The sequence below is a fragment of the Ochotona curzoniae genome, unplaced genomic scaffold, assembly GCF_017591425.1.
Source record: "Ochotona curzoniae isolate NIBS_2020 unplaced genomic scaffold, NIBS_Ocur_1.0 contig_291, whole genome shotgun sequence".
Lineage (NCBI taxonomy): Eukaryota > Metazoa > Chordata > Mammalia > Lagomorpha > Ochotonidae > Ochotona > Ochotona curzoniae.
In genome coordinates, this window is record NW_024465649.1 from 7720753 (window position 1) to 7747509 (window position 26757).

The following is a 26757-nucleotide window of genomic DNA, read 5'->3' on the forward strand; positions in this document are numbered from 1 at the left end:
TGAATGATGGCAACTATGAGTTACACTTGCTTAAAACGGCATGCCACCTCCCTCATGATCACCAGCTCCCTCATCCGCCTCCTTACCATTATCATAAAGACTATAAATTGATATTTGATACAGTTATCAGTATAATTTAGTTGAGAAATTGTGACTGTGTAATAGTCTCTTATTTACCCAACTTTGAGCCTCACCTTCTCATTTAGTGGTAAGGTAACCACCGTGATATTTGGATGACAAACTGTCCTATTAACACCACATGATACTCAATCATCATTCCACTTAGTTATGTGAAAGTGTTTGTGGACGCTATGCAGATAGACAACATGAAGACGGTCTGAGAAGGCTGCCTGCAGAAGGCTGCGTCAGATGTGTAATAAATCTGTTTTATGCACCACTCCCCTTCTTCTTGCTAAAATGAATGTGGATTTGATAAGAGACTTCAGCAACCATCCTGGACCATGAGGTTTTGAAAACAGAAGACAGGGTTGAAGATGCTGACATAAAAATATCAAAGACTCAGTGTTGCTGGCAACTTCATGGGATCATCAAGGTAGCCTAAGACTCCATATATCTATACTTATTAACAGAAAATAATTAACTCACATGTTTAGGTTACTGTATTTTGAATTTCCCATTCTTTTTGTAATTCCTTAGTTAAGAGATATGATTGCATTTCCTCTGCATAGAATAAAATTTCATTCCCAAAAGTAAGAGTAGGAAAATCTCTTACTTTCAGGTCATTTCTCAGCACTATTAAATATACCACAAAATAAGGAGTTGGGAGAGAATGACTGAATCACTCTTCCTAGAAACTGAAGAGCTATATGATATAACACTGTTCTGAGAAATCATCCTTCAATAGAATCATAAAGTAATGCAAATCAATGATATCAATCATATTAGAAACAGCTGTTCTGGTTTTTTTCCCCAGAAGCATTTCATGTTATGACACTTCCTGGAGAATCCTTACCAAAGTGTTTGGCAAAAAGAAAAAAAGATCTAAATTCAATCAATTTTACTTTCATTTCAACTCCTGCACTATAAGACCCCTATACTATGATGGCTATAATGCTTTAAGAAACAGAATGGGGTGAAGTGTTATCAAAGAAGAGTAGAAATAATTAGAATGCTCTTTATATCACTAGTGAGAACTAAGCCTCTGTGACTCCAGCGGGAAAGGAGTGGTTCTGCAGAAAAAAACACAGAATGACCAGAAGAACAAACAACCACACTTCTAGATATGTACACAAGAGAACTGAAAACAGAGAACACAAGAGACAGTGTACATGACCTCATTATTCACTCTCACCACAAGGGAAAGTAATGAACATGTCCATCAACAGACAGGTGGATCAGAAAAATATAAAACACACACATTATGGGTTAGGACTGGGCCATAAAAAGACAGGATTTTCTGACATATATGATATGGATGAACCTTGAAAACGTATGTTAAGCGAAATAAGGCAGAGCTAAAGGCCACTACTATATAGTTGTACCTACATGAGAGATGTAGAAAAGGCAAATACACAACAGCCAGAAAGTAGGTTAGAAGTATTGCTTAGGGAATAAAAAATGTTTGTTTGCAGGATAAAAAAATTGGAGATAGTATTCATAGTTGTGCAACTCTGTGAATGTAATCAATGTCAATGAGTTACATACTTAAAAGGGCTTAAGATTCTATCCTATGTATATTGTTACAAATAGCAAAAATAAATATATAATGCTCACATAAAGTATCAGAACTACTGAATGGTATACTTTAAATAGATGAAAAGATAGTATATAAATTATACCTAAATAACATCTTTTTTTTTTAAGTCAAGTTCTATCCCACCAACACAAAAGAGAAAGGAATGAGTGAGGAGGCAAATCACAGGAAGAGATGTCATCAGAGGCAGGTAAGAGCTCAGTAGGAGCCTGGTGTGATGGCTCGATCGTTAAATCCTTACCTTGCAAGAGTTGGAATCCCATATGGGTATTAATTCACATCCCAGCTACTTCACTTTCCTTCCATCTCCATTCTTATGGCCCAGGCAATAGAGGATGCCCTAGCAGAGGATGCCCAACAGAGGATGCCTGGGCAGTAGAGGATGGCCCAAAACCTTGGGACCCTGCACCTGCATGGGAGACTTGGAAGAAGCTCCTGGCTCCTGGCTTCAAACAGACTCAGTTCTAGGGGTGGCGGCCATTTGGGGAGTAAACCAGCAGATAGAAAATCTTTGTCTCTGATCTCTGCAAAATCTAATCTTCCTTTACATTAAAAATAAATAAACCTTGGGGCTCAGTGCAATAGCCTAGTAGCTAAAACCCTCGCCTTGAAAGCACCGGGATCCCATACATGCGCCAGTTCTAATCCTAGCAGCCCCAATTCCCATCTAGCTCCCTGCTTGTGGCCTGGGGAACCAGTGAAGATGACCCAAAATCTTGGGACCCTGCACCCACATGGAAGACCTGGAAGAAGCTCCTGGCTCCTGGCTTCAGATTGGCTCAGTCCAAGCCATTGTGGCCACTTAGGGAGTCAATCAGCAGACGGAAGATCTTCCTCTCTGTCTCTCCTCCTCTCTGTATATCTGCCTTTCCAATAAAGATAATAAATAAATCTTAAAAAAATAAATAAATAGATCTTAGAAAAAAGACACTCAGAATATTAATCTAAATGATGCCATTATATTTGAGACCCTGGAAATTATATTTAGGAAATCATTACTTATCAATAACCATGATCATCTCACACATTAGCAAATAAACATCAGAAAAAGTAACATCCTTTTAGCCTCTAACATAGAGGACTACACAACTCATTTAAAAAATTTCCATTTTAAAGTTTTCAAAAACTATACATTCGTCTCTTAAAGTAGTTGCATTTACTAAAATGCAGCAGAGCATCATTTCTTAGAGTGCAGATGGGAGAGGAAAGGCAAAATTATGAAGAAAATATAAGACAAGGGAAAATATACTGTAATTTGAGAAAATTCACCCATCTTTTCATGTACCACAGAGATGTCTTATAAATTTCAACACACAATCTGTAATCCAAACAACAGTTTCTGTTGTCCTTAGAAAGTCTGATAATATTCCAAGGTGACAAAAGAAAAATTTCAAGTGACAGGTTTACATAATGTAAATAAGATACGCTGATACTCTACCGTCAGTGATTCAAAACATAACTGTCTATCTTAGTATGGGCTGTTGCTATGACTTCTTCCGTGAAGCCCGTGAAGCGTGTTATATGGTGGGAGAGACCGTGAGAGTGGAGATACCAGAGAAGAGATTGCTCAGCCACTGTAAACCAGAGCAAGGGTAACTTCCACTGGATGAGATGTGATAAAGGATTCCCATGGTTAGCCTCTCACACATACTCTCCAAATCTCAATAAGGGAAAACATTAGATGGAGTCTAATAAAGGGGTATCTTGTATTACACATGAAAAGCACTTTTCAAAATGATCAAAACCATCCAAAAATAGAGTCTGAGGCACGACTCTAGCCAAGAGGAACATAAAGTAGGTTTGACAAAATGTGCCATGGCATTCTGAAGGGAATTCAGGACAGAAACAGTGATCAGGTAAAAACCAAGACAAACTGGATGAAGGAAATCAGTCAATGATAACAAATGAATATTTGTTCATTAATTTTAACAAATGTAGCACATTTATGTAAGACATTAGCAGCAGAGAAACTGAGTGTCAAACACTTGCTAACTCTGTATTGTCTCCATAGTTTTTCTTGAAATGTAAAACCATTTTTAAAGTAAAAAAAAAGTATTAGAAATTAGTAGAGCCTTGTAAATAATTTTGAGAATCTTCTCTCAGTCCACTATGTTAAAAAAAGTTCTACTTCTAAAGAGAAATCAGTTTTAACATACTAAGTTATCTTGTCATGTTCCTTCTTTACCTTCAGTATTAGGAAGCTTAGAAATAAATGTACTAATAATTACATAGGACATTATATTTTCTATGAAGCTTCCAGCTTAAACTCTTTCCATTAATATTTTCACTCATTTCTAATGCTCAATAATTTCCACTTATTTTTATCTACTACCAATCACTGCAAATCTCTCTGAAGGGAAAAATTACATATATGAATAGAAGATAATTCTTCAAAAAGTTCATGGAACATGCATATTATAGAAAAATGAGCATATATTTTAAAAAACCTTTGCACAAAGAAAACGTCTGTTAATTACATTTTTTCATGAAATTTCTGAAGTCCTGTGGTTTATTTCTGATGATAAAAGTTTCCTTATTCAAACTTCTAACAATTTCTCATGCTAATCCAGACAGTTATTCAACTGCTAGAATGTGGCAAATTACTTAAAGTAAGTAGTCCAGTTCAATTCTTGCATTACAAAATAGCAGTAATGCCACCTGTTTTAACTGATTCTTGTGAGGATAATGGAGCTAATGTTTGTCAATATGCCTTGTAATCACAAAAGGCAGGCACTCAACAAATTATAATCACCATTCTTAATAATAAAACTTTAGTGACTATCTCATTAATAGCATGGAAAGAATGGATTTGAATTATAAAATAATCATAGGCACTGTAGTGAGTTTTCTCAGTGACCCAGATTTGAAAAATTAGCTGATAAATTCCAGAGAATGGAAAAAAATCAAAGGGGAGAAGAGAAGGAAATAGAAAAGGAGGAAGATGTGTTACCCAAGTCCTGTGCCAAAAATAAGTTTGAAGTTTTAAGACAAAGTGAAATCCAATCACTTACTAACCCTGACTCCACTCGAATAACAAAAAGAAGAAAAACACCCACTAGCTCTTTTGGCACTCATTTCATTAATGTCTCCCAAAACAATCACATCTAAAAGCCAAATAAACACTGAATATGAACCTCTCTTTGCCCCAGAGGATGCCAACTTCCTATTCTAGTACCCAAAGTTTTTTTGGCATTGGCACATTCAAATTCAGATCCCTGTCTGCCTTACTCTAAAGGAGCAGACAGACTCCTTAATTGTTTCCATATTAAATGTGACCTATATTATCCATGATGCCTCTCAAAGTCTCCTTCATGTCAAGAGTTACAGATGGGGACAGGAGACTTGAGCAAATCTTCCAGTCCAGGTTCTTGAGACAGACCATGAAGGAGATGTTGAGCCCAGCTCCTTCTGACACCTGGATTTCCCTCTTTCCACTATGCCAAAAGTGTAATATAAAGACTCTGCCACAATGGATAGATAAGTGAAACTAAATCAAATAACCAATTCATTTAAAAAATCTCTCAGCACTGTTAGAAACCTCTTCTGTTAACTCAACCATTCAGAAAACCTCCCAAGCAACAGATGCTGTCATGACATGACCATTTAAAACAAACAAACCAGGGAAGGAGAAAAAAACATCCAAGAAACCACAGAGGAGAGAGACACACATGCATGTTGTCAGTAGACCCGGGGATGGGGTGACCACCTTGGAAACCAGAGGAAGTTGGGGCTCTGGAAGACAGGCTCACAGGTGTGGGTGTCAGGGTATTAATTTATACCAAAGAAAACAGTGAGTCATGAAGGGCACAGAAATAAACAATGTCAAGGATGTCTGGAGAGCCAACAAATCACTTTTAACCATTAAATTTTCTGCTACTTCAAGGTTTTCGTTGTCATGGGTAGGGATGAAAGCACTTAGACATGTTAACAAGTCAACAAGAATGCCTCCATTTTTAAACTGATCAAATTCTTTAGGCTTCCAAAATACTTCCAACTCCTCACAGATATGGAGTACCTAAGAGTCACAAGCTATGAGATTTTTAAATATATCCTGTGAGGCAATATTGTCAAAACTTACCACACCATGTAACCAACTAGTACATTTGTTAAGCAGACAAAATGCCAGGGTTTGCATAGAGATTCTGACCCAGTACACTGAATGCAGCTTTAATAGGATTCACACAACAAGCTTGCAGGTGGGTGTCATGATCTCATATGATAGATAGGAAGAATGAGACTCAAGGAATGGAAGAGACATGGCCAAGGTGACCCAAGCATTGGTGAGGCAGAAACAGGGCCTAAGAACCACACTGTGCTATCACAGAACATACACATACCACTAGGGTAAATCTATCCAGGCCAGGGCGCCTGCAAAACATTCAATCCTGGGTGTCAGAATATGGTTATTACACTCCAAAAATGAAAGTGTAGAACCTCCAGAGGCAACAGAAAGAAACAGGGAAGAAGCCAAAGTGCTGAATTTAACAATATTCTGAAAAAAAAAAGAAGAAGAAGAAGAAGCCAGGTCTTTCTTTCACCTATAAAATTGTTCTGTTCTCAAAGTTTATAGACTTTGGGGTATTTCCTGTACACACAACTACTACCACAGCTTTGATTAATAGATCCATGGGGCTAAAAGGATAAAAATATTCTTCCAAGGGCCACACAAGTCAGGAAAAAAATAGAGAAAAGTATTCTCAAATAACTGAGCAATTAGTGTCACATCAGAAGAGAAATGTCCAAGGTGATGTCTGCACCCACACACTGCCCTCCACACTGGTGATAACTGTTAACAGTGACTAATTATGTCATCCAGGGTAAAGTTCAGACCATTCCTCCAAAGCCAAAGTGAGAAAGGTAAAGCGCTGAGGATGGTTAAGGTCATTTTCATGGGCAGAGAGACTACTTCAGCCCCTTGGCTACTGATCATTTCACTGGGCAAGGGTTGGGACTGACATGAAAAATGATGTGTTTGCGAAGCATGTCATTCATTATCTCCTTTTGGTAGCCTGTGTTGCCCAACTTACATGCTTATCAACTTGCTACAAAAAAGTCCTAAATCCTAGAAAATTAGGTATATGGGAAGAGAATGGGGAAGCTGTCTATATGTAAAACAGATGCAAGCACACACATACCACCACCACCACTACAACATACACAAACCAAGGAATTGACTTTAAGATAGAACACCTGCCTCCCTAATTTATATGGGTTAAGCTCAACTTCAGGAAAAGAACCTGTTCCTCACAGGATCAAAAAGACCCCACCCCATCCCACTAAATCTGAGGTCAAGAGAATAACAGACTTCCCATATTTAGAGATCATCTGTCTAACCCACTATATATAATCATGTACCCACTGGTTCTCTTTATTATAGCAGACATAATTTCAAACACAATGAGTACTTTGTGAAAGTCTTATGTAACACATACTTTTTTTTTTAAAGATTTATTTTATTTTTATTGGAAAGGCGGATATACAGAGAGGAGAGACAGAGAGGAAGATCTTCTGTCCAATGATTCATTCCCCAAGTGAGCGCAACAGTTGATGCTATGCCAATCCGAAGCCAGGAGCCTCTTCCGGGTCTCCCACGCGGGTGCAGGGTCCCAAAGCTTTGGGCCATCCTCGACTGCTTTCCTGGGCCACAGGCAGGGAGCTGGATGGGAAGTGGGGCTGCCGGGATTAGAACCGGCGCCCATATGGGATCCCGGGTGTGCAAGGTGAGGACGTTAACCACTGCGCCATCATGCCGGGCCCAACACATACTTTTAAATTCACAATTTATTGACAAATAGGGGTTCATATAAACACACACACACATGTACATGTCTATAGCATGGAATGATATCAGTGCATGTATATAAAAAACAAAATATGCTTAATCATCTTCATCTAATTAAAATTATTCTGCTTGAACAACATAAATATGCATATGATTATATAATCACATGTAGATACTTAAAATGGAATTAAAATATATTTTGGTGCAAAATAGTTTTGAAATCCATGTTAGGTTTTTCATAATACACATTTCTGTGACCTTTTTGAAAATCCTTTTACATATGGATTTCAGAAATTTTTGTATCACAAACACATTTATCTCTAAATTCTATTTTACATGAGCATTTTAAACTATATGTGTGCATGCCTGTGTGTGTGTACTCCTTTTTTTCAACATGTAAAAACTACCTTTTGAAATATAGTTACATTCACTGTTTTTCTATTTTTCACATCTCCTTCAAGTATGTCCAGCTGTAATGAATGAGTCTCACATTGGATAGTCACATTCCAAGCCTCATAAGAACAATGGTGCTTGGCCATGTGCATTGGAGGTAGAAGATAGATTCAAGATGTTTCAACTGTGCAAAATCACATGCAGATGTACAAACAGTATGTCCAGTCAAAGAGAGTTAAGAAAGCAATATATATACAGACACCCGAGAACGGACGAGCACAAATAAAATCCAACTTGTAATTAACATACCGTGCTGTGACACCTGTTGCCTTCCACGATAAGAAGTCTGGGAGATCAAAGAAATGTCCCGCCTTGTCCCAGCAACTCTCTCTCAAGTTCTGCCAAATTAAATATGCATTAGAATCAATTACAGGTTTTTTTCTGGCCCTCTACTCTTTCAATAATGCTCCAAAATCATTCAAAACAAAAATATAGCCAATAATGTCCACAAAAACTTTCCTTCACGAACTCAGATCGAGAAAAATTAGAATGTGAAAGTGGTACTTAGGAAAGAGAAAGTGGCAATTATTGGTCTTTCCAAAAACGAGCATAATTTCCTTGTTACCCCTGTCTGCCAAGCTGGAGGGAGAGAAAGAGCACACTCTGGGAGGGCACACAATTTGTCTCCAGCAAATGGTGAGAAGATATGCCTCAAGACATATACTAACATTTTAATAATGAGTAGCTAGAACGAACCAAGAAATTACCCAATGAAACTAACTATGCCTTCCCACACGAAATTTGCCACATGATAACTGGTTCCAAAAGCAATAGAAAGAATGGTCCCTGCCCTCAAAGAAGGTCCAGTCTAAGCCAAAGAGAACAGTCAGAACAGTCATATAATGAAACCATTGTCTTAAATCTTTTCTGTATTTACCACATCGCCAAATAACCAGATCTATTGCTGCTAGGCATTTTCTTTCCCCAGCCAATGCTGTCTGAAACATTCATTCTTCATCTGACACCTTCTTCACTCACGGGACACATGTCCTCTGCTCTCTTTGGCTAATCCTACCCACATTTCTTGAGGAAAACTTCCAGACTCTTCTACCCGAGGTTATGAGTGGCTATAATGTCATCTCACAATGATTTGTACAAGGTCCTTCTTTCCTCTTAGATTATAAACACTATGGAATCAAGGACCCTGTTAATCTTCATCATGAGAATATCCAATGGTCATCTCCTGAGTATATTCTCAGCTGCTCTACAGCAGGAAGCATCATTTGGCCCATATACAGCCCACAAAATAATTTGATTTGGCCCTGCTGAGGCAACTGCTGGTTAGACTTGAAGTTCAATAAATCATTATCAGCCTAATTTTTAAGTAGGTAAATTTGTGTTGCCTACAAATGATGTTACAAATATACAAGTAGCCCTTGCCATTAAAAAAAAAAGAGTTCTCTCTTCCAGTTATTGGATTGAAACAGGAATGACCATGGGAGCTACCTAACTTACCACATTAGCGTCTTTCTCATCCAAATGTAACCTTTTAACTTTCCCTATGCAATGAACTGGAATGATATAAACTTGAAAGCCATGAAATGGCCCTTTTTCAGCATCTCTAGAGAATTACACTTCATAAAGACAAACTGCCTAGGCAACTTTCCAAGTCTTAGTTTAACTTATTCTCTCTAGAAAAGGTTACAAAGAGAAATTTTTTATAGGCACAAGAGTATCTTTGGGATTTATAGGTAACAATGAAGAAACTCCAAAAAAGACATACCAGGACAACATACGCTAGGCACTGAAAACATGTTTGTTGAAATACTAGACAAGCTGCTTAGTTTTACCATCCAAACCTTCATATGAGCACTATACTGCATGACAATCTACAAGGGAATTCCACAAGTGCTACCTCCTTAGTACTAGTACACCTATTGTACAAACATACCATTGGCTTTTACCTACCCTTACTCTCAAATTATGAGAGTTCTTCCTACTTCTGGCTTCCAGATCAGTACTATGTGATCATATACATCTAAGCAAAGCAGATAAATAAGTATTTGTTTAAGAGTAGTCTCATTAAAACAACAACTTCAAACAGGTGCAGATATGAAAGGCAAACTAGTAAGCTAGTCTCTGTCATTGTTGTTGTTAAATTCCTAATCATTTGAGTGACAGCTTTTATCTACAAAAGTACCTGGCCTAAACTTCTGATTGAATATCCATATGCTAATTTTAAATAAAACAAACTTTAAAATTTGTAGATATGATCAACAGCTGTGAGCTAGTAGTATCAGTGTAGATCAAAAATCTCATGGAAAACAAGATTACAAGATAAATTTCTATGAGCTAAAATATATACACATATATTTTAAATCCACATTTTTTCAAATTGTAGATTTCCCATAAACTTTCTAAAGTTCTCTAATATCTCTAAAACATTGTCTAACAAGTCACTATCAGAAAATGGTAGCCTTTGAAGCTACATGAATCAAATGAACAGGACGCTTTTGACCAGTCTTAGAAGTCTATTTTTATGTATTCTGTGGTTTCAGTGATTGGTGGTTAGAAAAAGGGAGGAAAGGCGGCCTCTTTCCTAGGGTCCCAGAAATCCAATTCCAGTCACCAGACATCAACCACCAAACCACTAGACAAAAATACAGCGCATCATGCCAAAGTTAAACAATCATCCTACACGTACAATAGATAGATAGATAAATAGATTAGATAGATAGATAGATAGATAGATAGATAGATAGATAGATAGATAGATAGATAGATAGATAGATAGATAGATGATAGACAGATAAATGAAACTGCTTCTGTTAGATCTTGTATAGTGCGATGGATGACCTAGGGAAATGAGAGCTTTCAGCCTGTGGCCATGCAGACAGCCAATGTGAACAATGGAATCCAAGACAATGTTTTGATTGATCAGGATTTTACTCTGTTGGCTTTGCCTTCAGACCAGAGAAGGTCTCCCTAAGAAACCTGGAACTTATCTGGATGATAAGATGTTGGACTCTATGCTTGGTATATGCTTACAATGAAGGAATCTCAACTGTACTTGATTTCCTCAGCAAGGCGGAGGAACCCACCATGGGGAAAGGGTTATGGGAGGGGTGAGAGGAATCCCAGTACCTATGGAACTGTGTCACATAAAACAATGTTATGAATAATAAAAAAAAAAAGAGAGAGAGAGAGAATGTTTCAAAGGAAACCTCAGGCTTTTTGCCAAAAAAAGTAAAAAATGAGGATACAAGAGAGGGATCCAAGCCTACCTCCCCACACAAGAAGGCACAGGCTGCTAGCAGCATGAGACACACTGAGGCTGCTGTGGTGGCACAGTAGATGATGCCATCCCTTATGATGCCAGCATGCCATATAAGAATGCTGGTATACAACACAGTGCCTATACTTCTGATCCATAACGCACCTTGGAAAGCAGCAGTTGACGGCCTTAAATACTTGGACTCCTATCACCCATGTGAGAGAACAGGATGAAGTCCCTGGCTCTTGGCTTAAGCCTTCAGTAGCTCTGCCTTTTGAGGCCATTTTTGGAAAACCAGTGGCTAGAACATGAATTTCTCTTTCTGTTTCTCTCCTTCTGTCTGTGTCATTCTGCCATCAAATAACTTTTTAAAGAAAGAGAATTATAAAATAGCCTAAACTATGCATATGTCTTAGAGGAAAAGCCAGCAGGATTTCTTCGTTTCTTAAGAAAATCCAAGCCTGGAGGTTTATCAGCAGAGAAGGGAGCATGCACATGGGGCATATCCATGGAATTTGATCCATTTCCAAGAGATGCTGATAGAATGGCTGGGAGGTTCTTCCATGGGGCTCCATAATTCCAAACACTTTGTCATGAAATGTTAGCTTGGTGAGGGGAGCATGTGCTCTGGCAGACAGATTTTTAATACAGTTCTGTGGGGGGAAAAACATGTCTTTTTCCTTCCTTGTACCTGATCACCACAGTGCTGGCCAAGGGGCTCAATCTCACTGAAGTAATTCCATTCCTGTAATCCCTTAGGCCTGAATTAAAACACAAAGATGGGGTTCTTACATCTCCACCTATACCCTACCTCATTTGAAGCTCAGAGTGGTTCAGGGGTGGGCAGCTGATTGAAAACACAATCATACAAAAAATGTAGGCACTGACTGCTGAACTGCCAGGGCTTGGCCTAAAGTCATCTATGGCTTCTGGCTTTTGTAAGTATTCTCCATGTCCACTGTGACAGCCACTCCCTGAGGGTGTCCATCTAGCAGCTGTGGGTTTGGGCTTTCTGGAAACTACTGCCACTCTTTACAAAGTCAAAAGAAAAGACAAAGAAAGACCAAGGAATCCTGTTAGCTTCTCCTCTGAGACCATATGCATGCTTAAGGATATCTCCTAATTCTCTTTTAAAAAAAATACTTACTTGTAAGGCACAGTGACAGGCAGAGGGGAGAAACCGAAGGAGAAGTTCATGTTAAATCTGTTGGTTATGAACATTTCTATGCACACAATTTCAAACATTACAGAGACTTGGATTTCTTCTGTGCAACTTACCTTACTTCTATATATCTAACACACCATCCATGCACACACATTTAAGGGTTAGAGAGTCCAGGGCAGGCCTTCAGCACATGCCAACATAGTTCTATTTCAATAACACAACTTAATCCAGGTCAAACCAGTAGTTCCCTGTGCTGGAAGAGTTAAATCTTTCTGTCCTCCTCTGGTTACCAAGCAACTGACAAAAACTAATCTTCTGGAGGAAAAAAAAGAAATCACCAGTGATCTGGGGTGTATGACTTGGCAATAAGGGCTTCTACATTCCAATAACAATCCTTGGTGCTAAGTAATCCCCCAGCATGAAAGCAACCAGAAAGAGCAGCTTTTTTCCCTCGTTTTTATTTTAATAATCAGTTTCTTCATAAAACCCCAGCAGCGAGCGACATTTCTTGGGAAGAGGCTACTACTCCAAGCTCCCACAACTGCGGGCTCAGCTGAGGGTGTGGGTAGAGTATTTACACCCAAGATCTAAAGCAGATGGCCTACCAGTCCCAGGACAGAAGAAAGCAGTTTTGGCCTCCACCTTGCCACTGTAAGATCTGAAGTGCCCATATAGTTTCTGTTGCTTCTAGAAGGCAAGGGAAATTGAAAAAAAATAATAATAATAAGGCATCCATTGCAATGACATCATGGTCTTGGAACAACATGAAAAAATAGCTATGCCCAGTTCATAAAAGACCATCTCAATACTGAATTGTTCATTGCAAAAGGGATTCCATCAGAGCTGTCTGCTGTGGGCAGTGAATCAAAGGGAAGGAATGGAGCTATGTAACTCCCCATCCAAAAAGTGACACTGCCTGCACAAGTCCTCATGATCTTACTTTCCAGCACAACTACCCATGAACAATCAAGACCTTATCTGCACTCTATGTTTAAACTTCCAAATTAGGACACAGGCTGATAGCCCTGAGATGTTTCAGAAAGAAATTCAATCTACAACGTTACTGTTAATAATAGTAGTAGTAGTAGTATTAGTAATAAATGATGCTAAAGGCAAAGTGCTGGTCCTAAACCATAACTAGAAACTTCCCAGAATCAAAGAAATAATGGTGTTTCAAAGTCCCAACCAGAGAGATAAAGATCAAACACTAAAGCTATTTCAAGTCAGACAGGCAGGTAAATGGAGAGGTTTGTATTACGAGAGACACCTTTCTTAAAAGTTAAGGCTTGTCATTGCATGCTTTAATTTAACGACATGATAAATCATCATAGCCTAGAGTCTCACGTTAACTTCTTAACGTATTGCTCAGTACACTTCACAATCTGGCTCCAACATGACAATTATCATTATTATGATTACTTTTGGGGCCTATCTCCTGCCACCTCTCGCCTCTCTCCTCTCTCCACTCTGCCATCACTTCATTAACTTTACTCCCCTAAATGTATTTTGCTCTTTTGTACTTCCACGCCTGTGGTTAGGCTGAAACTACTATTCTTGTTGACTTTTCCTGTCTTCTCTCCTTACCAAACAACTACCCCTATGCAGCTCAGATGACACTTATTTCTGAGTCCATCCCATGTTGTATCCCACCTTCATCTGCCTTGAAATGACAAACATCTAAAACATATACATCAGGTCTCACTAATTTTAAAAACACTCAAAAGTTCCAGGAGGTATTTTAAAATTTTTAAATCTCAGTAGTTTCGAAAAGAAATCTGCCACAGAGTTGGAAAAAGATGCATGCAAAGGAAAAGGAAATTAACTAGATGATGTATGACAATAATGTAATGAGTCTGATAGCAAGGTTTGGTGAGTCAGCCTCATAACTTCATTGTAACATTTTGTGTGTGGCCATATATCTGCCTGTAATGAGTAATCACAGACAGGGGTCAAAGGAGGGAAAAAGTTCTGGGGCTGTGGTGGCTACAAAAAGGCTTCATGTGGGAGAGCTCTATGATGAAGCCTAAAGGTCAGACAAAATAAATATCTATGCTACTGCTGAAAAAGAAACCCAAAGGAAGAAAAACATCTGAAATTGACAAGACATATTGCCCCTACTTGGGAAAAGATTTGTTTTAGCTATCATCATAGAATTTAATTGTAGAATGAAATAATTCCTCTGTATAATTTAAATGATTTAATTTTTGGAAAACATTCTTCCACTTTCTCTGGAGGCTTACTGTTCGGCAGAAAGAAAAACATACAATTCACACCAGAACTGATTTCCCAACCATAAAAATGTTATCGTTTTCATGAAAATGATCCTCTTCTGCAAAACTGACTTTCTCTAGAACTATGCTACCAGCACATATATTAGGAAAACAAGGATGTGGTATGTGGGGCCCAAGATATTTGAAGTCTGGTAACCTGAATTCAAATACAGTTCCCACTACTTCCCAGCTGATTAGCTTTTGGCAAATTAAAATTTCTCTAAGTCCCTATTTGCTCAAATGCTATGTTACTAACATCTACCTCCAAGGATCTTGTAAGAATTATCTTAAGCAATGTAGAGAGTTAAGCCAGCAAAAACCACATTAATTACTGTGATAGACCTTCTAATTTTTCAGAGCACTCTGATAGGCATTATCCTACTTAATTTATATAATTTTTTGAAGATAGAGACGGTAGGTCCAAGCGTGATAGCATAGTGGTTAAAGTCCTTGCCTTGCATGTGCAGGGATCCCATATGGTCACTGGTTCTAATCCCGGCAGTCCCACTTCCCATTCAGCCCCCTGCTTGTGGCCTGGGAAAGCAGTCAAGGACAGCCCAATGCCTTGGGATACTGCATCCACCTAGGAGACATGTAGAAAGTTCCTGGCTCCCCGCTTCAAATTGGTATAGCACCAGCTGTTGCGGTCACTTGGGTAGTGAATCCCCGGAGGGAAGATCTTCCTCTCTGTCTCTCCTCTTCTCTGTATCTTACTTTGCAATAAAAATAAATAAATATTTTAAAAAGAGAGAAAGTAAGAAATTATAACTATTATCATGTAGCCCAGAAAAGATACCATGTCTATACCAAGGTCACAGGAAGGTAAAGTAGGAAGTCATATTAAATTTGGGATCTTTAAACAATAATAGTTCAATATCTGGTTACCAAATGCTTTAAAAAAAAAAAACAGAAGTACCTGCAAATAAGGAGTAACAGCTTTAAGACGTAAATGACACAATTCCTTGCAGGTGCTATCATCTATGGAAGGAAGAGACTCCTAATATAAAGAGAAGGTCTTGGGAGTAGAAATCAAAGAAAGCCAGAAGACTGGCAGAGCAACATGGCACGTTAATCCTCCAACCTGTGGTGCCAGCATCCCATGAAAGCATCTCTTGATTCCTAGCTGCTCCATTTCCAATGAGCTCTCTCCCTGTGGCCTTGGAAGACAGCAGAAGATGGGTCAATTCCTTGGGACCCTGTACCTACGCTTGGGACCCAGTGAAATCTCCTGATTCCCAACTTCAGATCAGCTCAGCTCTGGACATTATGGCCATTGTGGGAGTGAATCAGTAGATGGAAGATCTCACTTTGTAAAACCCATTTGTCAAATAAAAATAAGTAAATCTTTAAAAAAAAGAAAGAAAATTGAAGACTGATATAGATGAAAAATTAGATCTTCCTGAATATCTTACTCTTCTGGATCCTCTCATAGTTCTCCTCATTGATTTTGTGCCTATTTCATGAGCTCCACTTCTCTAGTTTACAATTAAATGTGTATGTTCCCCCAGATACTTGCTTCATCCAGAGGCTCTTCTCACCACTCTTTTGCTGCCTGGTAAATCTTAGACTCCCATGTCCCAACCAAATACAAGTTGATAAAAGCCAAATCTGAGACTTCAATTCAAACTCTTCCCTGAGACACATCATCTGGATGTTTCATTGTTCCTCTACATTAGAATCTGTAATTTCCCCAAAAAATGTGCTCCTTCGTCCTGATTCATTAGGCCAGTTGGTCCAGGTACTGAAGGATTCAGCCTCTATTTTTCCTTCCCTAACTTCTTACATCTAATAATCCTTCTAGTTTAATGCTTCAGCTCATTCATGAAGAGGTTCCCACCTCTTGACCCTCTGTCAGAATTCTCCATAAAAACAGAACCATGAGATGTATACATGTGCTCTTTAAGGACTCTATTCTGGTGTTACCTACTCTACAAAAGCATTCCTGTGCACCTAGGCTGCATGAGATTCTCCTGTGTCATCCCTCAACACACTCTGACTGTCTCCACCAAATGTATTTTCCATCATCTGCTTACAGGTTCATCTTCCTTACTAGACTGAAGGCATTTTAAAGACAGAGCCTGCAGTATTTGTTGCTTTTTTTTGGGGGGGGGGAGCCTTTTAAAAAAATCTATTTCTAGAACCTAGCATTGAATTAGATTTAAAGAAGATGAATCATGTTAACTGAATGAATAAATGAATGAATGAGCAGAGATGTACAGACTAAATAAGAGTTTATGTAAATGGAAATAAAGAATGAATGGATAAGTGAATGAGGTTGTGAAGCACTGTCCCCATTCCTCTTTTTTTCATTCAAGCTAATGGCCTTTCTCAGTCTGTTTCGAGAGCACAGACATACTGTAGCCAAGCCAGAATGCCAGGAAGATGAATTTCTCTTCTTAGGGTGAGCAGGTCCCCTGGAGAAGTTTCATTTTAATTGGAAAATGGATCCATTCACTTCCTGGCTTGGACTCATGGGTCACTGAATATCTGCCAAGCACCAGTGGAGAGGGGGCTGCAATGGGAAAAGTGTTCCATCAAATGGCAAGTGTTCTGGGACATCTGAGGACAATCTAGTGTCAGTTCCAAGCTGGGTCACACAGTTGTCCCTTCCTTTTTCTTTCCCTGATGCCCTTCAATCAAAGTTCTACTTACCTCCCAACCCACAAAACATGCATGTACTTTATTGTTCTATATGGAATTTCTGTGAGGCTTCTCTGATGCATGCTTACTTATTCCTTTACATTCCTGGTACAGGATTCCACTGTCATCACAATTACCTTAACAACTCAGGTAATGGAATAGGATTAGAACTTCACCTGTCTTTCCTCAGTGTGGATGCATAACAGTCTAACCTCACAGAAAACGACTTCTAAAAATATATCTTTCACCTTTTGTCAAGAGTCCTGAAGGGTGCCTAGAATTCTGTAAAGTTTTTTGTGACCAACCTCAGATTTGTTCTTTATTGTCCATTCTCAAAACCCTGATTTGTTAGTATCCTGCCTTCTCTGAATCTTTGAATAGACTAATGCACTGGCAGCTAGTCCAGTTTTGGCAGCTTTTTAGAAAATCTATTTCTAGATCTTAGCATTGAATTAGATTGAGAGATGATAAATCATGTTAACTGAATGAATAAATGAATGAATGAGCAGAGATGTACAGACTAAATAAGAGTTTATGGAAATGGAAATAAAGAAGTAGCATGTTGCCTGCTACTGAGTGGTAAAGTTAAGATTCAAGTTTCTCTCTGCCTGAAGACTCTGCTCCTCGTATAGCACCTCACTGGCTACACGTGGGGATAGAAGAAGTAGCAGGCAACATGCTACTCTACTGGGGAGTGCCTTTGCAGACTCTGCTGTTTCTTCTCCAGAGTCACATTACTGCAGGAACACATGCAGTGGCTCTAAGACTTGACAGCCATGTGTCCATGAGCCATCTATTAAGTATTCTTTATTTCAGTCCTCTTCGTATAATAATCACTAAATACAGCAACAGCAATGTCTGTGCTATGGGGATGTTGGAGAATCAAATAAGCAACTATACATAAGCTGTTTAGAACAGGCTTTGGCATACAGTAGGCACACAGTTGACTATAATTACTACTTAGAATGTTAGTTCCGCCTCATCTTCCCATCTTCAGAAACTGACTTAACTCATGTCAGAAGCTGATTTTCTGACTAATTGTGTTATATTCAAACAGTAGGCTCTTACTTTGTTTATCTGAAGTAGTGTTTAACCAACAGTATTGTTACTTGGATTCAATTCAATGAAGGTATTTATGATGATATGACCACAGTAAATCTTTACTCCACAATCCTTGCTGTGAGCCTTTATTTCCTACTAGAATCACATGTCATTTTGGGGTTTTTTGCTATTTAAAAAAGATTTATTTATTTTTATTGGGAAGGCAAATTCACAGACAGAAGGAAAGACAGAGAGAAAGGTCTTCCATTAGGTGGTTCATTCCCCATGTGGCCACAACAGCTAGACATGAGCCAATCCAAAGCCAAAAACCAGAAGCATCTTCCAGGTCTCCTGTGCAAGTGCAGGGTCCCAAGGCTTTGAGCCATCCTTTACTGCTTACCCAGAAGATAATCAGGCAGCTGGCTGGGAAGCAGCTGGGGCATGAACCGGCACCCATATGCATCCTGGTGTATACAAGGTAAGAATTTAGTTAGTAGGCCATCATGCTGGGCCCCACAGTTTGTTTTTAAGGAGTAACTACATTTGTTCATTTGTATCCCTAGAATTAATATCAAGTAATTGGTCACAGAAGTTTGTCTGTCATCCTTATTGTTGGCTAAGTATAACTTAGGTATGACAGTGAAGGATGAAAGGTAACTATATTTTGGTCCTCATCCTCAAGTTACTAACCCCCTAGATAGAGCACAAAGAACCTGTGTACAGGAAACACTGAGAAAGAAGTAGAAGAGGTAAACAGAAATTGACACTCTTAAATATGCAGGTGAGAAACCAATGGTTCTATTCTAACATTCTTCAGGCAGGAGGTGGAGGAAAGGAGTTATTTTGGAGATAGTATTTGATTTGTGTGTGGAGAGAAGCCAAATACTAAAAAAGACAAGATAGAAAGTGATTTCTAAAGCAAATGCCTGAGCACAAGTGCAAGAAGTAGCACCAACCACATCTATGGCCATGGGGAAGGAACCAAGGAAGGGCAGTCGAAACACACAAGTGCAGCAAGACCTGTACCTGGGTTTCTTTCTATCAAATACTCAGGCTGTAAAAGAATGGGACAACCACCAGTGTTTGAGCAGATGGTGATTTGTGAATCAATTTTGAAGAGCTCCTACAGAGACATCATGATAGCAACTTTGGCAGCAGAAAAGTTGGAATCAGGAGGGTTAGTTTTCACATACATTACTCAACCAAAGGAGGGAGAAAGAACAGAGAGAAAGAAAGAAACAAAGGAAAATGAAAGTGGAATAAAACATAAATGGGAAGAAAAAGTAAACAGAAATTATTAAACAGAATGCAGGTAGGGAGACAAAACTAAAGCCAAAGACAAAAGATGGACAGAGAAATAAAGGGTGGGGTGCAAGACAGAATAGATAAAATGTGAGAAGTGAATAAAAACACAGTTGGAAAAATAAGAGAAAGGAAAAAGACTGAAATAGTTTTGTGTTTTGTTGTTTTGTTTTGTTTTAAGAAAAAGATGAGAAAATAACAGCAGGACCATGGCAAGACCTCTGACAAGACAAAGCATTAAAAGGAAGTGCAGAAACCAGCCTTGCTCTCAGTCTGTGCACTCCTTTCCCCTGCATGAATGAAGTCATGGCTGATGTCACTGCCGCTGAGTCAGATGCCCTCAGAAGGAGAGAAGAGGGCTGTCTGATGTTCAGCCCCACCCTTCTGAACAGGGCAGGGAACTCATGCCTCTATTGTCAGGAGCACTGTTTGGTCTGCCTTGAGACCACTTGAAATGGGAAACTCATTCCATCAGCCCAGGGAGGACAAAGAGTTCTCAGATTTAAGTCCTTGAGACGTGAAAGGCAGAAAAAAAAAAAAAAGAAGCATCAAGTTCCTCCCTGATTCTGGTGTGGGGAGACGGACTCCAGTGCATGATGTCCTAAAAGGAAATCCCAACTAGGACTAAGATGGTATATGTTAAAGGGACTCGCAGGTTGTGTTTGAATAACTTGCTCAGACACCTTCTCACAGTACACTGTACCAGCAGCCTTAGGAAGGTCTTACTTCCTTACATTGCCCTCAGAACACCTGTTGCCAGCTCTCCTAACCCAAATGTTTCCTGCCCAACTCAATTCATCCATTAACCACCCATCTAGATCTCACTTCTGCTCTTAAATGGGTGTATTTTTCCATAGTAACCTACATTTCTATTCCATTTACATCCCACTGTGACTTTTTTTCTCATCTCCCTTCTGGAATAAGAACAGCCTGAAGATCACACAACTTGTCATTTGCTGTTGTAGTCTATATAGTTAACAGAGCTATCTGTAATAGAAGAAATTATCACTAAATATCTACAAAGGAATGAGGGTTCCTGAGCATCTATATCAGCACTGATTCCTAAAACATATACTTTTTTAAACAGTCATCATCTTGAGACTGTTGAAAAACACGACACCGTAGTAGATAACTTGTGATTGTGCAAGTTAAACTGCACTGGAAGTATTTGTTTGAATCATGTCAAGATGGGTTTAACCCGTCCCCATCTCTTTCTATTTCCATGTGTAGCTAGTGAGGTGCTATACAAGGAGCAGAGACTTCAGGCAGAGAGAAACTTGAATCTCAACTCTACCACTTAGTAGCTGCCTGAGAAGGGCCTCTCCAAACCTGCTACTACTTGATCGAACAGGAAAGATGATATCCTCTCCCCTGAAGGGTCCACAAATATTAATCACAGAAGTAGACACATGACACATGAGTTAAGTCACCATCTGCAATGCCCATGGCCAATAGTGGGTATGCCTGGCTGAAATTCCAGATCCTCTACTTACAGTCCAGCCTTCTGATAATGTGCCTGTACCCTAAGAGGCAATAAGTAGTAGGCCACTGCTTTAGCCCAACCCAGCCCTGGCTACTGAGGGTACTTAGGGAGTGAGCCAGGAAATGGAAATCTCTCACTCTCGCACTCTTTCTGTCTCTCTTTCAAACTTTCTGAAGACAAAACCTTAAAAAAAATGATTAAAGTGTATGTGTCTATTTTTAAATGTGTCTCCCTTGAACAACCTATATTTTGCTTCCTTTTACTCTTGGATTTCTTAATTACATGGATCAAAAAATATGAAAAATATGAAAAACTGACCCTTCTAGTTTTTTGGGTTTTTTTAAATTTTTTAATTTTTTTTTTTATTTTTTTTTTTTAGAAAAATCTACTTTCTACAGTGACCGTCCTCCTCCTTTAGGAACACATTTCCACCAACCTTCTATAATGTACCAAATACTTTCTGATATTTAATCCCCATTTTATACACAGGAAATTGAGAGCTACAGATGACAGTGTATTATCCAGATCAGGCAGATTAGTAGGAAAGTCTGGAGAGAAACCCTGGCCACTTGAACTAGAGGCCAGTGTTCCTTCAGGACTGTCCAGCTGCTGCTTCCCAGGACGTGGGAGGTGCTTGATAAATACTTATATAGTGATTCATTCCCTTTCACAGGTCCATGGGCCTGTAACTGACCCCCAGTCAGAGTCAGACCGCACAGCCTCATGCCAAGGCAACTGTATAGGCTTCTTTCTGGGGTCAGCCTCTCTCCATATCTCTGAAGTTCACAGAATGGCAACGCTGATGAAGCTCTTCAGGGGTTACATGCACCAGCTGTTCTCAAATGCTGGGTCATGGACTGGTGCTAGTCCATGATGAATAATTTTTATTAACCAGTAGTGAGGTGGTAATAATAATAATAAAGTTATGATGTAAAGCTGAAGTTATTATTAATAAAATTGGGAATAACTAGTTGGTAAAGAGAGAGTGTGCTCTTATTTTCTAATTGCTTGTGTTGCTTTACTTGGGTGAGCTCCAAAATATCCAATACATACAACATTCATGGGAGAAAAAGTCTCCGAGGGCCATGGCTCAGACCTTTCCCAAAGCCAAGAGGAGACACAGAGGCTGAGAGGTTAGAGCCACTGGCTTTGTGGTACCCCCTCTAAACAATCTCTCTCTTTTCATTTCTGAATCAGAACACTGGGCATTGAGACTGCAAAGCCAAGAAACCATACTGGAGAACTTTCTGAGAGCACAGGAGGACAAGTGCTGATCAGAGTCAAAGAGTTGAGACCAGACTTTTTCACACCACAATCACTCATGAATTTTAACTCATCTCAAGCTTCTCCAGACAGGGAGGATCGGAGAGACAATGGCCTTCCCAGGACTCCCTTGGTCAACTACTTAAGAGATGAATATAAGATAAGGGTGCACAAGCCAAAGAGGTTATGAGTTAAAAGTTAATGTAACACAGGAACCAGAAGACATCCACTCTAGGGATGATTTTTCTCTATGAGTCCAACACCAAACACCTGAACAGTGAATACTCAGATGATTTAAAAAAAAATTTTTTTTCATCTATTAGCCATCCTCCTTCCTTGAGTTTTTTTTTTTCTTCTTCTTCTATTTGGAAGGCAGAGTCGCAGAGAAATAGGGAAAGAGACAGAGAGAGAGTTCCTATATCTGCTGGCTTACTCCTCAAATGGCCACAATGGCAGGAGCCGGCCCAGTCTGAAGCCACAAGCTACAAGCCTACTTCCAGGTCTCCCACGTAAGTTCAGGGATCCAAGCATCTGGGCCATTGCCCTCACAGGGCATCAGTAGGGAGCTGGTTGCAAAGTGGAGCAACCAGGACATAAACTGATGCTCATGTTGTTTGCTGGTTTCACAGATGGCAGCTTCACCCTGTATGCTATGCTTTACTGCACTGACAGCCCTTCTTTGATGAATTTTTATTCTAGGGTTTATATGTATCTGAAACTTTTAAGGAAGGTGTGGGCATTGTGCTGCAGCACGCTGAGCATCTGCCTGTGATACCAGAATCCTATATGGGCACCAGCAAGCATCTTGGCTGTTGCACTTCTGATCTGGCTCATACACCACCTGCAACCAGCGTACAAAGGAAACCAGCAAAAGAGGATCCACATGCTTGGAACCCTGATACCTATGTGAGAGACTTGGGTTGATTTACTGGCATCTGGATTCAGCCTGGTCTAGCCTAGCCATTGTGGTCATTTGGGAAGTAAACCAGCAGATGGAAGATCTCTTTCTCTCTTGCCCTCTACTCTTCTGCCTTCTTCTCCTCCTCTATCCAGAGTTACTCTGGTAACTCTGTCAAATAAATAATACAAAACAAACCTTTAAAAAAATTAGGGAAGACTACTTTGTTTTATCAAAGACAAAGGAAACTGGTTTTCTATCTAGGTGTCTCATCTGTAGAGGACAGAGTGACTGCCTGAAAAAGGTCCGAGTATGGCCATTTAAAAATATCATTCCTTTTCAAATTCATTTCTTGGTGACAGAATAACCAAATTTGTGTTTAAGCATTGCCAGACATATGTCAGCAATTGATTTCCTCATTGACAAAGTATACAACAAATTTTCATAATAAATGAGCTAGCAGACTAAAAAGCACACAATAGGTGTGTGCTAGTACAGTTGGTTGTTGAACACATCTGTTTGTAGTGATCAAGTAGGATCAATATCTTAACTAAAACGTATTAAGTATCCCAGAACTGACTTATTATTTCAAATTACTTGTACAACACAGAAGTTCCAAATTATTACAAAAACAAAATAGTTTGATAGGCATATATTATTTATGTGTGTGTGTATATAAATATATATAATATAAAACTGTGTAGGTACACATGTACAGGTATACATATGTGTGTATATATATATATATATATATATATATATGCAAGGTATGAATAGAAAAGATTTGACCTTCAACAGCCTATTCACTCAAATGAGGAAGGAACATGATGTCAAACAAAAACAAAGCAAAACACCATTTAATGCAAAACTGACCTTCATTAATATCCAATCCGTGGGACAGCTTTGTGGCGTAGCATGTTAAGCCACTGTCTGTGGTACTGGTAACCTATGTCCTGGCTGCTTGTCTTCCTATCCAGCTCTTTGCTAACATGCCTGGGAAAGAGGAGGGGTGGCTTTGGCCCCTGCACCCTATGGGAGACCCAGAAGAAGCTTCTGGATCTTGGTTTTGGCCCAGCACAGACTAGTAGCTGCAGTCATTTGGGGTGTGAACCAATAAATGCAAGATCTCTCTATTTCTGTTATTACAACTTTCAGATAATTAAATGCATCTTTAAAAATAAATGAACAGGGCCCAGTGGCGTGGCTTACTGGCTAAAGTCCTCGTGATGAGCGTGCCAGGATCCCATATGGGAGCCGGGTCTAATCCCGGCAGCTCCACTTCCCATCCAGCTCCCTGCCTGTGGCCTGGGAAAGCAGTTGAGGACGGCCCAATGCTTTAGGACCCTGCACCCACATGGGAGACCCAGAAGAAGTTCCTGGTTCCTGGCTTCGGATTGGCACAGTACCGGCCGTTGCGCTCACTTGGGGAGTGAATAATCAGTGAATAATCAGAGGAAGATCTTCCTCTCTGTCTCACCTCTTCTCTGTATATCTCTGTAATAAAAATAAATAAATCTTTAAAAAAATGAACAAAAATACTCAATTCCTCATATCTATAGATAAATCTTGTTACTTTCATGTACAAGGAGAAAATGACAACACTACTAGACCATGCCATAGATCGAAGGAAGGAGGTTGTTTACCTGAAGACCTACCACAAACCATAAAGTACAATACAAGAAAGAGAAATTAGAATAATCACTGGTACTTATTAAATATAACTAGGTATCAGACCAATTGCTTTTTTTAAAAGTTTGCATTCAATAATTACTTTGTTGGACAACAAAAATGAAAAGATACAGGACATACTTGGCAGAAATAAAAAAATGTAAGTACAGGATGACAGAAAGAATTCATAGCCCAGGTAGATACAGGCAAGTTAACAGCTTCCACACTTTGTGACTTAGTTATAAGCTCTGATTATGGGCAGACCGTCTTGGAGAGAAAATCCACAACAGATGCTCTGATAACAGCTAACAATATTCTTTGTACTGCTCAAGGACTGAGGGGAATGGGAACTGGGTCTGAACGTGCAGGGCCCTGGGATAACCACTGTAAAGAGAGCTCTTTGGTGCATCAGATGAGTCCTCGAGTCTTGGATTTTTGGTACTCTTCATGGGAGACCAAAGATGCATAGAACAGCCCAGATTAGTTAATGCCTTGATTTAGAACCTATGTGTTACACACAAAATTGTTTGTAACAAGACAGGCTGTGATTCAGGTAATAGGACAGTAGCAAAGGGGAGGGTATGGGGTGGAAAGGAGTACCAATGTTCCAAGACTCACTTCATACAATGAGGAAGGTTAAACCAGCTTACACTGTGCATGTGTGCAGTGGATTTTACAACGGAATGGAAGGACTAAGCAGATACTCAGAGCAATTCCAAGTGGTACAATAAGTCCATCCTATCCATTCATCCATCAAAATATTTACTTAAAAACTCTAACCAAGGTAGGCATAGATGGAAAAATCCACAACATAATCAAAGCAATCTATGAAAAACCCAACGCCAGCATCATACTGAATGGAGAAAAGCTAGAACCCTTCCCGCTGAGATCTGGAACAAGACAAGGATGCCCACTATCTCCACTGCTATTCAACATAGTCCTAGAGGTACTTGCAGAGGCCATAAGACAAGAAAAAGAAATCAAAGGCATACAAATGGGGAACGAAGAAGTCAAGCTTTCACTATATGCAGATGACATGATCCTGTATGTAGAAAAGGCAGAAGACTCAATACAGAAACTGCTAGAACTTATACAAGAGTTTGGCAGAGTGGCAGGGTACAAAATTAGTAAACAAAAATCAACAGCCATTGTGTACACAAACAGCCCCAAGATGGAAAAAGACCTAATCAGCAAGATACCATTCAAAATAGTAGAGAAAAGTATGAAGTATCTGGGAATAAATCTAACTAAAAGTGTAGGAGACCTATTCGAAGAAAACTACAAACTACTCAAAAAAGAAACTGAACAAGACCTCAAAAGATGGAATAACATTCCATGCTCCTGGATAGGTAAAATCAACATCATTAAAATGTCTATACTACCACAAGCAATATACACTTTCAATGCAATGCCAATCAAATTGCCCAAAACATTCTTCACGGAACTAGACACAATGATTCAAAAATTCATCTGGAAACACAAAAAACCACGAATAGCTAGAACCATCCTAAAGAACAAGAAGTTAGCAGGGGAATCACAGTTCCGGACCTCTGGACATACTATAGAGCAGTGGTTATCAAAACAGCCTGGTACTGGCACAAAGATAGAGAGGAAGATCAATGGAATAGAATAGAAGCACCAAAAGGGAACCCACACAGATACAGCCAATTAGTCTTTGACAAAAAGACCAACGACAGTCCAAGCAAATGGGAAGGCCTCTTCAGTAAATGTTGTTGGGACAACTGGCTGATAGCCTGCAGACACAAAAAGATAGACCCACATCTATCACCATACACTAAGATCCAATCTACATGGATAAAAGACCTAAACCTACATGCAGAAACCTTCAAACTCTTGGAAGAAA

At 39.3% G+C, this 26757-nt stretch overlaps 1 protein-coding gene across 2 annotated transcripts in view; it reads right to left on the minus strand.

Annotated features, from left to right (window-relative positions):
- Nucleotides 1-26757, minus strand: part of FGGY (FGGY carbohydrate kinase domain containing) — a 395820-nt gene that overhangs the window by 334328 nt on the left and 34735 nt on the right. For both annotated transcript variants that reach the window (XM_040978475.1, XM_040978474.1), the window contains one exon: nucleotides 8199-8287. In XM_040978475.1, coding sequence (XP_040834409.1) covers nucleotides 8199-8287 — 89 coding nt within the window. The remainder of the gene's footprint in view (nucleotides 1-8198; nucleotides 8288-26757) is intronic.